The 18,559-nt window shown below is 33.9% G+C and overlaps 1 protein-coding gene across 10 annotated transcripts in view; it reads left to right on the top strand.

Annotated features, from left to right (window-relative positions):
• COP1 (COP1 E3 ubiquitin ligase) overlaps window positions 1-18,559 on the top strand; it is a 273,107-nt gene that overhangs the window by 125,167 nt on the left and 129,381 nt on the right. For all 10 annotated transcript variants that reach the window (XM_067728723.1, XM_067728722.1, XM_067728719.1 and 7 more), the window contains 2 exons: window positions 1,543-1,657; window positions 6,039-6,174. In XM_067728723.1, the coding sequence (XP_067584824.1) occupies window positions 1,543-1,657; window positions 6,039-6,174 (251 nt within the window). The remainder of the gene's footprint in view (window positions 1-1,542; window positions 1,658-6,038; window positions 6,175-18,559) is intronic.

Genomic DNA, 18,559 nt, shown 5'->3' with positions numbered 1-18,559 from the left:
TCCTTCTGGGACCCCTATAATGCGAATGTCTTTGCGTTTAATGTTGTCCCAGAGGTCTCTTAGGTTGTCTTCATTTCTTTTCATTCATTTTTTTAATTCTGGTCTACAACAGTGAATTCCACCATTCTGTCTTCCAGGTCACTTATCCGTTCTTCTGCCTCAGTTATTCTGCTATTGATTTCTTCTAGCGTATTTTTCATTTCAATTATTGTATTGTTCATATCTGTTTGTTTGTTCTTTAATTCTTCTAGGATTTTGTTAAACATTTCTTACATCTTTTCGATCATTGTCTCCATTCTTTTTCCAAGGTCCTGGATCACCTTCACTATTATTATTCTGACATCTTTTTCTGGAATAAACCTTATTATTCTGTCTCCTATGTCTCTTTTCTTGTCTTACAAATTTTTCTTTCTTCTTGACTTTATTCCTTCATTTTGAGTAATTTTTGCAGATTTGTCTTCCACTTTGGAAATTCTCTTTTTATTCTCCAAATCTAATACTTGTTCTTTCGTAGGTATTTGTCCTCAAATCAGATTGTCCCCTTGTTTCCCCTTTTCTACACTCTTATATTTTGTTTACTGTTACCTCTCTGAGTTCAGCTTACTGTTCGGTTGTTTATCTTTTGGAAAATAGTCCTTTTTTTCTTTTGATCCAAGCGCAGCTTTAAAATATATCTTAGTTACCATTTACTTTTAGCAGGAGTTCACTTTAGATAAGTGTTTTTTGTTCATTGTAGTAACTTAATATTTCTTACTTAATACATTTGCAGTTCTGGTATTCTTATTGGTGAACTTGTGTCATCTCAGGATCTCATTTTGTGTCTTATCTCTTTATCTGTTAATGTGCCACAAGCATAATAGTAACCATTTGTGGAAGGGTTTTCATACCCTTTTAATTAACATGGTGTTGGTAGTATTATATATTTAGGATTATAAACTTTTTAAATAAGATTTATATGCCAGTATATTTCAGATTTGTTGTTGTTCTCTAAGTATGTGTGTGTGTGTGTGTATATATATATATATATATATATATGTGTGTGTGTGATTTAGTTATTTGGGTCTTCTAATGTATATGTCAAACTATACATATTAACTACCCCTTAACCTAATAATCAGTGTTAATTTAAATACCTATTCTGTACAGCCAAGCAGTCTTCCTGTTATTCACAAGGTATAGGTTGCAATATAGGGATGATGAAGCAGTAATTAGTTTTCTTTTGGTAATTGTTTTCTAACAATTGATGCATATTAAAGTAAAATTCTCAAAATTATACTTTTTAGAATAGCCCTTATAATAGATTCTATCTTCATTTAATTTGGAGAGTTGAAAGAAGCTTCTCATTTTATTCTCATAAAATTGACCTATTTTCCCTTTAAAATAAGAATTCGAAATATGGTCTAAGAACTATGGGATTTTGCTATTTGTAAGTATTTTAATGTGAACTTTTGAAATTAAATATTCAAGCATTTGGATATTCTGTGCAGAGAAATAGTATGATTTGTTCTGAGTTACAAGTGTCTTTTCTTGTTATCACCTTAGACAAAGAAACAGCCCTGGTATAACAGCACATTAGCATCAAGACGAAAACGACTCACTGCTCATTTTGAAGACTTAGAGCAATGTTACTTTTCTACAAGGATGTCTCGTATCTCAGGTACATTCAGGACTTCTTAAAATATCTCAGATTCATGTTTCATATCCAAATCTAGCTTCTTATGCTGGATTTATGGAAAGCAAAAGTGTCTGTTTTCAACATAGTCTAGCACAGTATTGTGTAGGTTCTTAGACATCTTGGAGAACATTGCTTTTCCATATCTATTTTTGTTCTCTTTCTTTATTTGGGAATTTTTTATCTGTATATAGTGAGCTGTATAAAGTTAAAAACAAATCAGCCATGAATATGTAGCTAGCAAAAATAAGTTCCATTCAGTTGCCTTCTATTCTTCATTTATTAAGTTGTAAGCACTATCCTCTGTGCTAAGAATAAAAAGATGAAAGTACTTGTTCTTGTCGTCAAGCAGTATTATGAATTTAGTGGGGGGAAGCAACAGGTAAATAATTCTATGTGTCAGGCTTCCCTGGTGGCGCGGTGGTTGCGAGTCTGCCTGCTAATGCAGGGGACATGGGTTCGTGCCCCGGTCCGGGAGGATCCCACATGCCGTGAAGTGGCTGGGCCCGTGAGCCATGGCCTCTGAGCCTGCGCGTCCGGAGCCTGTGCTCCGCAACGGGAGAGGCCGCAGCAGTGAGAGGCCCGTGTACCGCAAAAAAAAAAAAAATAATAATAATAATAATTCTATGTGATATTTTATGTTATATACATATGAAAAGGGCATTAAGGGAATAGAGAAGAATATCCACTAATATAACTGGGAGTGAAAAAGCCGTGCCATGTTGAAAATGGAGAAATGTGAGAAAATGATTCCTGTAGGGATTTCAGAGATGTTGTATTTAGTCAAGGCTAGTATTAATTAACTAAAAAAGGTAATTAGAAACATATTCAAAGTAGAGGAAATAACTTATGCAAAGATTTGTACACAATAGTATAGAATATTTTTATTGCTATAGAAAAGTAACCGAGTTCTGTTCCCTTTTTGTTAGTTCTCTGATCTTTAGCCTTTCTTGGTGTCTTTGCTCACCAGTGCGGTAGGGACATTTACACCAACCCAGCAGGGTTTTTTTTTTTTAAGGTTTATAGATGATGCATGTAAAATACAATGCTTGGTATAAGTTAGATTCTCAATTAATTGATGTCATTTGTAATACACCTGCTCAAAATGAGGACCACCAAGGAAAAAATGTCTGTTATTTTATTAATTGTTAAAAATTTTTCCTTGGTTTTCTCTTGAATAGGCATGTTTGTATTATAATCCACACGTTATAGAGAGAGAATCTTTGGAGAAATTTGCCTCAGGACTGGAGGTGGCAGAAAAATGTATATAGATTCACATAGCATTTTTCCTCTGAAGACTAGAAGAAAGCCAAACTTTGTTTTTAAGTGTGTTTGAAATTAATAGTCAACAGTTTTCATACAGATGCAAAGCTCTCATTGCATTGTCTTGAGAATTGAACCCCTTATTAAACTTCTGTAATAGTCTGTAAACTACAGTAGGAAGCTGTTACATTGAAAGTGGTCTTAGACCTACATTCTACTGACTGGCAGAGGGTTCATGTTAACCCTTTCAGATGTTATTTGTTGGTATGATGTTGAAATACAACCACAGGCAAATGACAGACATTAAAAAAAGAGAGAGAGCAAGATGGGAAAGAGAGATTGGAGTAGGCTATTGATTAATAATTTGTAAATAACTATAGCATAAGCATGCTGTGGGATAGTAAAGGTAATCACAAACCAATTTAATTTATTTTGGAGATATAGCTTTATAGGGAGGTAGACTAGTAAGTTAAAACCAGGAGGAAGATTAGATTTTTATTTTTGTAGACATGGCTGTATTGTACTTAACACATGTTGTCTTTAGTTTTTAGGAATCTCAAATTTAACTTAACAAATTTGCAGTGTCTACACTGATCATATTGCTGAATATGGAGTCCCTCTTAGTGTCCTTGGCTGTCAAAGAGGAAATTTAAACTTCTTTGTAATGGGGTACCTAAGCGTTTGATTGTCCTTTTGTATATTTTCAAATGAGAACACACTCCCCATCCCCAACTTTTATTTTCATCTATGAAAATGAGACATGAAGACTAAGAAAAAATGCTTTGAACTCTTAATTGTAATTGAAAGAGAAACTAAATTATAAAGCATTAGAAGAGAGAAGAGACACTGAACACACTTTTACAAACTGATCTGTAATTAGAATAGGAGGGGTGATATGCCATCAGATATGTATGGGTATTGATCAGAAACCAACCAAGCAAACAAAATCCTACCTTTTTACAACCAGATAAGTGAAATCTAATCCCTGTGCTTTCAGATACTGAAATAACTGCTTTTAGTGTTATTTTTATAACTTCTGTTGAAAGTAGGTGTTAAATGAGTGGATATGATGGCTGGAAGTTCAACTACCCTAGAAAAGGATTGTGATCTTCTGCAGAATAGACATTCTTGAATGCTTGTGAATTTTATGTACTTAGGGATTGATGTCAAAATGTTGAAAGAATATATTAATATTAAAACAATTTTTAAATGGTTAGCTATAAATTAACTGTCTTTTCAGTATTTACTGCATTACGTAGCTCACAGTAATAGGGTTATATATAAAAAGAACCAGTTACATGGTTGGATGCATGTTGTATCCAAACCACTTTGCAGTGCAGTTGATACCCCCCCCCCTTTTGCAATAACCTATGTTTTATTTATCATTTGTTGAATTTCCTGAGAATAATTTTTGTGGACCAAGTACTTTAGCTCAATAACATCTTGATATTTCATGCTAATTGGGTTTGTTCCTTTTGTGTTTTCTAGAATGGAAACACTACAAAATTGAGCCCTTTTAATGTAGGTTGTTAGATGACTATGTTAAGTTAGTGTTTAAATCTTTAAAATGTAAAATATTAGGGATAGAAGCTTACTTAGTTTCCTCAAATAATTGTTTGTTTTTCTTTATAATAATTGTTAGATAAAGTACTTCATGTCAGCAATTCAAGATAACTGGAAATCTCCAGATAAAATAAATAAATTCTTTATTATATATCATATAGTAGAGTAATAGTAACTCTTTTGACTTAATGATTCTTACAGCTTAATTTCTTTTTGCTTACTAGTATTTTCAGAGGACATTTAAGAAGGGAAATCACAAAAGTTTACCTTAAAAATGTTCTGTGTGTGTATATGTATATGAGCTAAGAATAAGGAAGAAGGTATGAAAACACTGTGTTATAACAGGCTTATTTCAAGTTTCAATATAGAAAGCTAACTAAAGTAATTGTGTTCTTTTCTTTCTTTGGAAGGGAAAACGCAAGTCCAAACTTCAAGCAGTTTTGAAAAACAATGTTTTTATTCATGCTTTTACTGTAGGCCTGTTTCTACATTGGAGAGTAAATTAGCTGTCTTCTCAGGTCCTTTATAACCTGATTTTGTGATTTAAATTCTACATCATTTAGTTATGAATAGTTTACTGAAATGGACTTTACTCAAAGTATTTGTAAAGAGTTCTATTGGATGGAATTATTGTTTTCCATATTCACCAAGACATTTGAGTGAACCAATTTTTATTTATTTATTTATTTTATTTTATTTATTTATTTATTTTTATTTTTATTTATTTATTTTTTTTTGCGGTACGCGGGCCTCTCACTGTTGTGGCCTCTCCCGTTGTGGAGCACAGGCTCCGGACGCGCAGGCTCAGTGGCCATGGCTCACGGGCCTAGTCGCTCCGCGGCATGTGGGATCTTCCCAGACCGGGGCACGAACCCGTGTCCCCTGCATCGGCAGGCAGACTCTCAACCACTGCGCCACCAGGGAAGCCCGAGTGAACCTATTTTAAGTTTGATTTTGAAAATTAGTAATTCATACACTGCAGTTTTTACTCTCGTCCCATAATTGGATTTGAAACACTTCGAAGTATTATGTGAACAAATATTTCACTTTCTTTTTACTTAAAAATCTATTTTTAATCTAAATTATGTTATTATTGTGTTTTGACTATAAGTAAACATGAACATGAAGATGTATCCCTGTAAACATGTTCCTTTAACAAATACCCTGTCCAGTATATGTACTTGTCTCTCCACCCTCACCTTCTTCATTGATAAGGGATTTTGTTTTAATAAATGATTTAACGTCTCTTGATCAGAGGTACTTTTTTTTTGTTTTTGCAAGAAATTATTGCTTAAAAAAGAAAAAGAATTCACAGTATGTTCTTACTGGTGTTGAAAGAGACTGTGTCTTTCAAGAACCACTGAGAAATTTTTTTTAAAAGTTGAAAAATCAGCTCAATAATTTGTGTATGTTAGTCCTCTCTAAGTACTCTTGAAGAGTTGTTGTTTGTGTTTAGTATATAGTTTTTAGTCTGTGGATATTGCTGTTTGACTTATGTTTCAGTTCAATTCATTTATTTTATTTTGTTTTCTTCATATAGATGACAGTCGAACTGCAAGCCAGTTGGATGAATTTCAGGAATGCTTGTCCAAGTTTACTCGATATAATTCAGTACGACCTTTGGCTACATTATCATATGCTAGTGATCTCTATAATGGTTCCAGCATAGTTTCTAGGTAAGTATGGGGCAGCATACTATTTTCTTACTATTTTCTTTTGCAGGAGTGTCTAGAATTTCATTGAATTAGAGAAACAGTTATAGTGTTATGGTTAAGAGCCTCTGTTGTGAAATCCAGCTTGCCTGCCAATTTTTAGCTCTGCGGTCTTAGGCAAGTTTCTAAATCTCTTTAGTCCTCAATTTATCTCTAAAATGTAATGATTGTTAGTATCCGCCTCATAGGGCTGCAGTTTGTTTTCTTGTAATTCTTTTGTGTGGTTTTAATGACAAGATGTGCTCTCCTAATAAATGCTCTCTCCTCTTTAGTTTTTTAGAAGAGTTTGTAAAGAATTGGTGTTAGTTCTTCCTTACATATTTTGTACAATTCCCCAGTGAAGCCATCTTGGTCTTGAGTTTTCTTTGAGGGAAGATTTTTAAATACAAATCCAATTTTTAGGAGAGATGTAAGGCTAATCAGGTTATCCATTTCTTCTTGATTGAGCATTATTTTTAGTTTGTGCCTTTCAAGGAATTTGTCCATTTCATCTAGGTTATTGAATTTACTGGCATACAAGTGTTTATAGTATTCCTTTATTATCCTTTTGATTTCTTTAGATTCTGTAATGATTTTTCCTTTCTCATGCTTGATTTCAGAAATTTGTTTCCCTTTTTTTTTATACTTAATAGTCTGGCTTAGAAGTTTTCAATTTTATTTATCTTCTCAAAGAACCAGCTCCTGGTTTATTGATACTGTCTATTTTTCTGTTCTCTGTTTCATTGATTTCTACTCTTAACTTTATTATTTCCCATTTTCTGCTTTCTTTAGGAGTAATTTGCTCTTATCTTTCTAGTTTCTTAAGGGAGAAACTGAAGTGATTGAGTCGAAACCTTTCTTCTTTTCTAATATAGATAATTTGTGTTATAAATTTCCCTCCAAGTGTTGCATTAACTGCATCTCACAAATTTTGATATGATAGATATCTTGTCTTTTTTCCAAATTTTTTTTTATTCTGGTAAAATACACATGACATAAAATTTACCATCTTAATAACTGTTCAGTGGTATTAAATGCATTCATAATACTGTGCAGCTGTCATCACCATCCATCTCTTTAATACTTGACATCTTGTAAAACTGAAACTCAGTACCCATTAAACAACAACTCCTTGTTCCCTCTTGCCCCTAGTCCTGGCAACCACCATTCTACTTTCTTTGTCTATGATTCTGCCTATTGCAAGTATCTCATATAAGTGGAATGGTGCAATATTTGTCTTTTTGTGACTGGCTTATTTCACTAGTGTGGTGTCATCAGTGTACATCCATGCTATAGCATATGTCAGGATTTCCTTCCTAAAGGGCTGAATAACATTCCATTGCATGTATATAACACATTTTGGTCATCTGTCTGTCAATGGATACTTGTGTTGCTTCCATGTTTTAGCTACTGTGAATAATGCTACTGTGAACATGGGCAAGACTATCTCTTTGAGACCTTGCTTGCGATTCTTTTGGGTATATACCCAGAAATGGAATTGCTGGATCAAATGGTCATTCTATTTTTAATTTTTTGAGGAACTGCCATACTATTTTCCACCAGGGCTATACCATTTTGCATTTCTACCAGCAGAGCCTAAGGGTTCCAATTTCTCCACATCTTTGCCAGTATTTATTTTGGTTTTTTGATTGTAGCCATTCTGCTGGGTATGAGGTTAGGTTTGATTGCCTAGATTTGATTTGAATTTCTCTAATGATTACTGATGTTAAATGTCTTTTCACATGCTTATTGGTCATTTGTATATCTTCTTCGGGAAAATGTCTTTTCAAGTCCTTTGTCCATTTTTAAATTGAGTTTGTTTTTTATTGTTGGTTTCAGGAGCTTTCTATATATTCTGAATATTAATCCTTTATCAGATTTATAAATATTTTCTCTCATTCTGTGGGTTGCCTTTTTACTCTTGATATTGTCTGTTGTCAATGCATACAGTTTAAAAATTTTTATGAAGTCTTATTTGTCTATTTTTTCTTTTGTTGCTTGTGCCTGTGGTGTCATATCCAGGAAATCATTGCCAAATCCCAAGTTGTGAAAAGAGTTTTATGGTTTTAGATTTAGGTTTTTGATCCATTTTGAATTAATTTTTGTATATAGTTTTAGGTAAGGATCTAAATTCATTCTTTTGCGTGTGAATATCTAGTTTTCTCAGAACCATTTTTTGAAAAAGCTGTCCTTTCTCCAGTGAATGGTCTTGGCACGCTTGTCAAAAATCCTTTGACCACATATGCAAGGGTTTATTTCTGTGTTCTCTCTTCTATTCCATTGGTGTATATGTCTGTTTTTAGCTATGTTTTTTGATTACTGTAGCTTTGTAGTAAGTTTTGAAATCAGGAAGTATGAGTCCTCTAGCTACTTCAGGTCCTTTGGAGGTCCGTGTGAATTTTAGGATGGGCTTTTCTATTTCTGAAAAAAAAAGTCATTGGGATTTTGACAGGAATTGCATTAAATCTGTAGATCACTTTGGGTAGTATTTGACAACAATATTCAGCCTTCCAGTCCATGAACATGGGGTATGTTTTCATTTATATCTTAGTTTCTTTCAGCAGTGTTTAGTACTTCTCATTGTACAAGTCACCTCCTTTGTTAATTCCTAAATATTTTTTTGATGCTCGTGTAAATGAAATTGTTTCTGTAATTTTCTTTTTAGATTGTTTATTGTTATTATATCAAGGATATGATATTTTTCATTTTCACTCATTTCAAAAATCTTTTAAATTTCAAATTTCATTTTATTTTGACTCATGGATTACTGAGACATTAGTTTTCAAATATTGGGGTTTTCTAGTTATCTTTTTGTTATTAATTTATATTATTTTTATCTTCATCATCTTGACCATTCTTTAAAATTTTTAAATAAATTTTCTAATATACATAAAGATGGAAAGAATATAATCCTTTATACAGTCATCTCCCAGACTCATCAGTGATCCAAATTTTGCTATACTTGCTTTGTTTATACTCTTCATTCCTAATTTCTTTGCTTAAGTATTTTGAAGCAAATCCCAGGTATTACGTCATCTCAACTGTAGATTCTTAAGAATCTCTATGTCTTAAAATATGGATATTGTATAACCACGGGGCTTTATCACCTCTAACACAATTAGCAGTAGTCCCTTGGAATCATCAAATTGCTAGTCCATGTTCAAATTTTCTAGACAGAATGAAGAAGCCTTAAAAAAAATGTTTTTGATGTGTATCAGGAATTTGACAATTTTTAGCTTTTTAAAAATTACTGAAACTACATGTGCTTTTCCATTTTCATGACTGAGATTTTTATTTATGTATATGAATATTGATCTTGAACTTCAGGCCATTAGCTAAAGAGACTATTGCATTAAATCTTTTATTGTATTCAAGCTTGTTGTTTAACTTGGTAACAAGACAAAAATCATACATTTATTTATTTTTCTATATGTTTGCAGTGTAAGTTTTCCTAATCAGGCACTGGAGTGATTAAAGTTTTAAAATGCAGTAAATTGTGGGTTTTGTTTAACTAATTAATTAAATTAGTAATTAACCTATTTAACAAAAATTCATTGACTACCTAGTGTGGGAGAGGCTAGGAGTGTAATCATGAACAGGCCAGCTTTGATGCTTGGATTCAGGAGACCTCTCAATTTTATTTCAGTGCCTTTATAGAAGAAATAATACTGATCTGGTATGTACACACTTATAATTATATGGCTCTACCCAACTGAAATGTAATGCAGATTAGAACTCTGTTGTAATAACAATTAATGTCCCTGACCATTGTGAATTCATCCTATATTGTATTTTCTTCTCCATTTAAAAGTGAACAAAAAACCAAAAACAAAATAAAAATTTCCTTCTTAACTTCATATTACAAAAGCAGCATTTCTAGTTAGAAAATATAGGATTGGTTATACATCTCTAGGTATTCAAAAAAGAGTAAGAGCTAGCTATTCTTCATTCCTGAAAGCCATTTTAGCTTGATATAATGTAATTTTGTTTTTTAAAAAATAAGTAAACCTTGATCATATAAAGACATTTATATCAGAGTGCTATGTTTTCTGAGGCAGACATTTACTGTTATAGGAAGACAAGATTTCAGTTTAGAAAAATAACTTACTGAAGGTGAGATTAGTTATATCAAAATATGTCAAGCAAAATAAAAAATTTAAAGGTACCTTTAGTTTTTTCATCTTCATGTTGACATCCATTCTTTTCTCCTATTTACATTGAATTAACATTTCTGAAGGAAAAATTTCCAATTCAGGAAGTTTATCAGGCAGAACGCTTGAAGGACTATAGTAGGCAGCAGCAGAGGAACATAGTATCCATAGTATTGAAGGGACTTTGAAACTTTCACAATCCTGGTGATTTTTTGCTTTTTCTAGTTTCTCACATTCAGACACATCATTGATAATAAATTCATTTTAAAGACTTTTAATTCCTTGCAAATTAGGACATTTAATGAATTTCTTTTGGAAAGAGGGGTGAAGACTTGTTAGAGATGACAAATAATGTTGAATTTGGTGCATTATTTCATTACATTGTAAAATAAATTATTCTTACTGTAAAATGGCATGACATGTATTTAGTATTGGTCATTTATTGCAGTGAGAATCTCACTGAGAGAAAAAGCTGAACCGGAAACTTTCACTTTTAAAATTTGTCTTCCTTTGCTTATGGATCACTTTGGGTTATTTAACACCATACTCATGAGTCCACAAGGTGGCAGCATTTGTTTACTTTGACAATGTCTCAACTAATAGACAATAGACAAGGTATGGAAATCAGTGGCTTATAGTGAAGTTCATTCTCATAAATACTAGATGGTCCTAGGTTAACGTCACCAAATAATAGAAAGGATAGAGAACTTTTCTTACACATAGCAGTAATGGAACATTTTGCATTTTTTTCTTGAATTAGGTATTCATGACCACCAGAGAGGAATGAAACTGTATTGTTTAAACTTACTGAATACTTAGTAGCAATGGCTGTTGAATTCTTGGTTTGAACGTTGCATACCTAGATTGTTTTGGTTAAAATTGTTATACACTCCCTCTGTAGTTTACAGATTATCTTAACAGTTTTGCTTATATTTTCTCAAACTCTTGAAATAGACTTACATCAGGCATTAGTAAATTCATAAGAAGAAAATGATTATATATTGTGGCATTTTTTTGCTGCTGGTAATGTAGTGTTTGATTACTTTTCTTCAGACACCATTGTAAGTATTTTACATGACCTTGTAAGTATTTCACTAACTCATTTAATCTTTACTGTGGAGTAAGGCATTGCTGTTAATCTCATTCTACAGATGAGCAATTGAGGTAGAGAGAAATTTTCTAACTTGTCCAAGATCAACACAGTGCTAGTAAATGACAGAACTAAGATTTGAACTAAGGCATTCTGGGCCCTGTGTTCTGCTGTTCTTTTGTCCCTTCTGGATCTGTTGAAACCTTGGGAAAAGTTTCTGAAAGCACTTTACTTTTGAGACAAACAAAAGAAGTAATTCTTTTGAGTTTCTGATACTTTGTATCCTTATTACTGTCTTGTCTAACTTGGCCTCGATAATGAAAATTTTTTATTTTTAATTTAATATAGATATGACGTTCCAGTGTCACTTTTGCCATAGTTTGAAAGTATTCAAGTTAAATATTTATTTTTTTTGCAGTAGCCAGTTATAAGGATTGTTTTTTTTTACTAAACTTCAGTTTATAATGATGGTCAGTGCTGATCCAGGTTTAGGGTACCTTTTAATATATGCTTTATTGTAGAATGCTGTGAGTTTTAAATTTGTACTTAAAAATAGGTTGTCTCCAGGTAATTAACTACTTGGTAAGGATGTATGATTTTTAGGATGACTTATGCACTTCTCTTTTTGTCAGAAGATATTTCTGTTATTGTCTAAAGAGTTATCGGGCCATCTGGGGTTGATGAGAAATGGGAGGAGTGGGAGTGCAGAGGAAAGGATTTTTTTTTCTTCAGAATTTGGCCCAGGACCAGTTTTTTAAAGCAGTAATTTAAAAAATTGTGTTCTAGGCTTGAAGCTTCATCAGGGAGGGCGTCTTATCTGCCTTACTTCCCGCTGCATCTCCATGCCTGGCACATGGTAGGTGCCCATTAGTAAATAGTTGTTGAATGAATGCATGAATGAATGGAAAACATGCTGCATGCTCTGGGAGGACCCAGAGCAGGCGGGGCTCTAGCAGTTGTCTACCTTAACCTGCTTTTACATATTTGCTTTCTGATAAGTATTCCTTTGAAGAAAGTATCCCTAGGCTAAAAAAGAAGTCTGTAAATCACCAATGACACATGACAGAAAAATAAGTTAATGTTAACAACTTAAAATAGAAGCGTCCAAGATTGTCAGCATGTGTTAATGAGTTTCCTACTTCTGTGACAATTCAAGATACAGGCTAAAGATGAAATACACACAGTCTAAGTTTAAGCGTTAGAAATTGCTACATCCTCTCCCTTCCCCATAGCCTCTTTCCTATCTTTTTCCTCTTCTCATCTCAATTCCTCTTATTTTTCCTGTTTATTTTCCTTTGCCCTTGCTTATGCTGAGGCTTGTCAGTAGTACATAGTGAAACCATAAACTCAAATCATTTTACGCTTATTACCACAAAGAAAGTGTTAGTTAGGCTAGCATTTGAGATTTTAGTAGACTAGTAAGTTTGTCACTAATCAGAACATAAAACAGATGCCTACAACAAAGGCTTAGAATTAGAATGCTGCCTTTTATTCATGATAAAATTATTTACCTGGAGAAGAGTAGAGTTTGTTAACCTATGACTCTCTTCAAATAATCAAAGTAAAAGAGGAAGTAGAATGGTTCTGTTTGGTACCAAGAGATAAAAGTAGGACTAACGGCTGGAAGCCACATTTTAAGGTTAATATAAGGAAGATCTTTGTAGTCAGCAGTGTGTAGAAGTGGAATAGGCTTCATCAGGAGGTCGTTGCCGTATGCTCTTCTTAGTTTTAAAACTAAGCTCTAGTTTTTCTTTTCGTTTTTTTAATCAAGAAAAATTTTCTGTAATCCTGAGATCAGTTATATGTATATGTTCACCTGTATTTTTCTAGGATATTGTTTTTGTTTTAATTTTTTAAAATTGTACCTATTCATAACAGATATTTTAAGTGCTGAGAGTACAAATAAGAGTGATACACAGAATAGTGGAAAGGCAAACCTATAAGCCAATATATAGAATAAAGTGTTGTAAGTGCTATGAAAGCATCTAGTGGGTACAACATGGAGAATGGATTTGAAAGAAGCAAGAATAGGAAGTAGGGAGATCCAATATATAGGTGATTGTTGAAACTGGCCAGGCATAGCATCAGTACATGATGATGGCCTGTGACCTGTACTAGGGTAAGGTCAGTGGGGCTTAGGTGAAGAAGTATTTAAAAAATATTTGGGGACTTGGGACTTCCCTGGTGGTCCATTGGTTAAGAATCCTTCCTTCGGATGCAGGGGATGCGGGTTCATCCCTGATCAGGGAGCTAAGATCGTACATGCCCCGGGACAACTAAGCCCATGCACCACAACTACTGAGCCTGCGTACCACAACTAGAGAGCCCAAATGCCACAATTAGAAAGCCCATGCACCACAACTACTGAGCATACATGCCACAACTAGAGAGAAGCCCATGCGCCACAGCAAAGAGCCTGCGTACTGCAATGAAAGATCCCACGTGCTGCAGCTAAGACCTGATGCAGCCATAAATAAATAAATATTTAAAAAAATATTTGGAGACTAAGGTAGACAAAACTTGATGATTGATGGGTGTTGTCCTTGAAGGAGAGGAAGATAGCTTCCAGGCTTTAAGCTTGAGGAGCTCGGCTGAAAAATATTGGTGTTATTTACAGAGATAGGGATACTGGAAGAAGAGTAGGTTTAAAGGTAAGGAGGCACATGGGAGATTATGCATATGCTCTTTGGTTGTACAGAGAAGAGGTCTATGAATATGGGAATTTGTACAGTTGATAATTGACATCATGGTTGTAGACTCATAGAGCTCCAACATTTAAAGATCAGGTAGGCGAGGAGGAACCCATAAAGCAGATCAAGAAGGTTCTCAGATGAAAATGAAAAGTAGGAGACTTTATTGCCATGAAAACCAATGAGGAAACATGAGATAATTTGTAGAATTAGATCATGTGCAGGATTGAATCCAAAGCAAAGTAAGACTTTTTGCTTTCATTAGAAGGGAGGACACTTCCTCCTCCATAATAGGAGGGAAGGAGCAGAGAATGGGTTCAAAGGCAGGCATGTTTGTATATTTAGTGACGAGGAGATAAAGGAGTTCTTCTCTTAAGAGTTTATGCTTTTTCCATATGTCATCTCAGAGTGACAGGTAGAAAGGGTGGTTAGTGTTCATGTTTGACTGTGAAAGAAGAAGATATTAGATGACGAAAATGATTAAACTTATGAACCGTGGAATTTAAACTGCATACTGAAGGAAATAAAGATAGGAGAGGTCTGAGAAAGAGGCAGAAGTGGTGGAATCACCTTTGTAGAGGACAAGAATGAAGGGTTGTGAGAATAGAGAGCAAGTGGCGGGGGCGGGGGTGCTATGGAGACGGTGGTCAGAGAGGTAATTGCACCTTTGGCAGGGAATTCTTTTTCATCTTTGTACTTGTAACACTGGGTAGTTTACCTGATATCTAATGGACTCTCCTGTTTGTTGACTCAGTTGTAGAATAAACTAAAATGCAAGGTAAAAAATAAATAATAAATGCTTGTGGGGATCTGATAAAATGCTGAGGGAGTTGACTAAAGAGGGAGTTCACTTTAGGCTATGACTTTCAGGTTCCTGGAAGTATTTGAAGTGGTTCTTTTAAGTTTTTTCTTCTGAATTTCTATAGATTATTATTTCTCTACTTGATTTTTAAGATAGGAAGTGCCATTAATATACTTTTTGCTGTTACTTCATTGTGTTCAAAATCCTGTCTTTCATAATGTCTTGCTAAAGCTTGTGGTAGAAGTAGTAATTGTTGTTAAAGGCTGGCTATCATTGTACGTGCTTCAGTTTAGGGGGAAGATAAAGCTTGGTTTGCAGCTTCTCTGGATAAAACATGTGGAGGAGAAATAAGGGAATGTAATTATTCACACGTGTTGAATGATAGAGAAGAGAATACCTCTATAGGGGAAGACCTTTGTAAATCTTTATAGTAAAATTACTAATTTGGAATGGGGACAAAGAAGACCAATTTGAATGAGTGAAATCTCATGTAGTTTAAAAAAATAATTTTATTTATTTCAGCTATCTAGCCTAATTAGCAGTAGTTTCAATTCATCCTTTTAAAATGAGATGAAATGAGAACTTATTTGAAATTTTTTAGCATTTTGTGTGGCACACTGTAACTACTAAGTAAATGTTAGGCAATATTCTTACTGTTTCAGATTTACCAACATGCCTAAGGACAATGGTTCTCAAACTTTGGTAGGCCTCAGACATAGCTGGAGGGCTTGTTAAAACACAGGTTGCTGAGCCCACTCCCAGAGTTTCTGATGCAGTAGTCTGTGCTGGGGCCAAGAATTTCTAACATTCTCAGGAGATACTGATGCTGCTAGTCTGAGACAGCACTTTGGGGACACTGTCTTAGGTTAAGAGCTTTACAAAGAAGATATTTACTTCCAGTAGAAGAAATTTACTTCTAATAGGAAATATTTATCATTTTAATGCTTTAGGAGAAGACCATCATTATTTATTTTTTTATAGTTCATGAATCAAAGAAAATAAGGTTAAAAAAAACCCATTTAGTCTATAGTTTCCTAACCAATAAGTTGTCATAGTGTGCTGTGAATGGGTTGCATTTGTACCAAGACATTTATTCCTTCTGTTCTTGGAACAGTTGAGTGAGGGCTGGGTTAGAGAACCAGCTTATAATCAACTGTCCTAAGGACAGAGGGGATTAATCACATGTTTAACTTAATTTGTTTTACCTGCTGCACAGTGATAGGGAGACTCTAGCTTAGAGAACCAAGAACAAATAAAGTATCTTTTTTTCTCTCCAAGTTGTTGTAGTAATTTTTGGTGAACAAAGTTTATAGTGAAAATTGGGATTGAGGTCTTTAACATCTAAAATATTGATATTTCATGTTAATAATTAACCTGCAAAGCTGAGTTCTTAAAAGGAAGCCTACTCTTACTCTTGCTGGAGGACCATCTCACTTTGATATAGAAGTGAGTCACTGGGCTGCCAGTAAGTAGGGTGCACATTTTGTGGGGTTGAGAGGGAAGTTTTGAACCTTTTAAAATTTGAAAAAAATATGTTCTTAAATGTAATCTCTTTATTCACTGTTTCTTGCACTTTTGACTTAATCAGGAGGTTATGTAGGGGAGGAAAAATCCTTTTCCATCTACTTTTCTGAGATTTTGGCTGGGATCCCTATAACAAAAGAAAAACAGAAGTTTATTAATATTTATATTTCATATATACATGGGAGAAACGCAGGGAAGTGAGTAACTCAGAGAGGTGGCTTAGAACTCTGGCTTACATTGCATCTTTAACAAACAACAATAATCCGTAGAATAAAGACAGGACAGAGGAAAGCAGTTTTAGGCTTCCAAGGACAGCAAGCTGTGGGAAGGTAAATATACAGAGGGAACTAATTTGTTTGCAGATTCCTCTAGTGCCATCTGTGGGCTTTTAAGAGTCTAGAGTGTCCAGTAAAGAGCATTTATACCCTGCTTTTAGGCAGAAAGAGGGGAAGGATGGAGAGAGCTTTTTCTTCATTTGCTGCCTTTTAGTTGCCTTCAGCTCAAAATAATTTGTATGTCAAAGAGGCATATTTGGGGGTGACATTCTGGTTTCCTTCAAGTAAAATCAAAGTCTCTGTCCATCTTGTCACTAGTGTGAATTTAGTAGGACTGCAGTTTACTGCAACTTAGAAATAACTATGATATCAGTATACAGAAAACAATCTGGTGAAGTGTTTTATAATATAAATATTTGACAAAGGCAACTTCAGTGTACCATTATTTGTCTTAGATGTGGTAATCTGCCTATATATTGCTAACATCAGACATTTAAAACTTAGGTAAGAATGGCTGTTACTCTAGGAGCAGTTGTACACATGTACTATTTTGATTTTTTTCCCCTTTATCTGAGTTAAATCTAGTGTTCATAATAGTTTGATATTATGCTTACACTTCACCTATACAGAATTTAACCTGTGGCAGTCTCATATGGCTAAAACGTAGTCAGTAACCAAGGCTGAAATGAAAAATAAAAAGGCTTTAGAACAAAATAAATGCTATTAAATTAATGACTAAAGCTCATACATTCACAAATGGCCAGCTTCTTGGATTACTTCATGTCTATTGACTTTTTTATATACAACCCCTGTAATCTTAGTTGTCTGGTTTGTGTCTCTTCAAATTATAAAGGGAAGGGAAATTTCAATAGATAGGTTCAATGACAGCAGCAAGAAGTGATAGCTCTTAGCTTGACAAAGGGAAGAAATGATGAAACTGCAAATAGGAGCTAAAAAATAAAGCAGTTTGTTTCCATTTAATATGAGGTCAAGTGGTTTGCCGTATCTAAATAGACTCTGCAATCACTGAGATGTAATAGAGTGAGTGTGGTAACTAATGTCAGTAGGGCTGTTCACCTTACTATGCTCAGTGTGTTCATATAAAGATAGTAAGGAATATATTACATTTGACAGATTACACTCATAGGGAATCAAAAGTTGGTTCTGAAATGTATTTAACTAATATTTACTGGGCACATACTCTGTCTTAGAGCAATAGACACGTATGTCTATAGACAATGTCCAGAAAATACTATTCTATTATCCTTTAAAAGTAATTTTAAATGTAAATACTGCCATTGGTATAAATGTATTATGAAAAAATTCATATTTCTTTGTAATTACTTTAAAATTTTTGGTATTTGTAAGTTTCAAGCTTTGCACTGGTTTTACTTATATAAAAGAAGACATTATGAATAAGAAAAATACTGACTTTCATACCTAGTACAGGAATCAGCAAACTATGGCCCATGGGACTCGAATTTGGTCCATCACCTATTTTTGAGTGGCGCATGAACTAAGCATGGTTTTTATATTTTTAATTGGTTGAAAAAATCAAAAGAAAAATAATAACATAATGATGTACAGTAACATGATTTATAATAATGACATGAAATTTAAATTTCAGCATCCATAAGTAAAGTTTTGTTGGAACATAATCATGCTCATTCCTTTACATATTGCCTATGGCCGATTTTGAACTGCAACAGCAGAGTTGAGTCATTTCAGTAGAGAACTGCGCAGCTTCTCTGACCCTTTTACAGAACAGGTTAGCTGACTCCTGAACTCGTAGATTTGCTGAGGCTCTAAGGACATACTACATTTGATTAAAGTTCTGT

Source organism: Pseudorca crassidens, chromosome 2 (genome assembly GCF_039906515.1).
Source record: "Pseudorca crassidens isolate mPseCra1 chromosome 2, mPseCra1.hap1, whole genome shotgun sequence".
Classification (NCBI taxonomy): Eukaryota; Metazoa; Chordata; class Mammalia; order Artiodactyla; family Delphinidae; genus Pseudorca; species Pseudorca crassidens.
The sequence above is the reverse complement of the archived record's forward strand: the minus strand, read 5'-3'. Positions and strand labels throughout refer to the sequence as shown.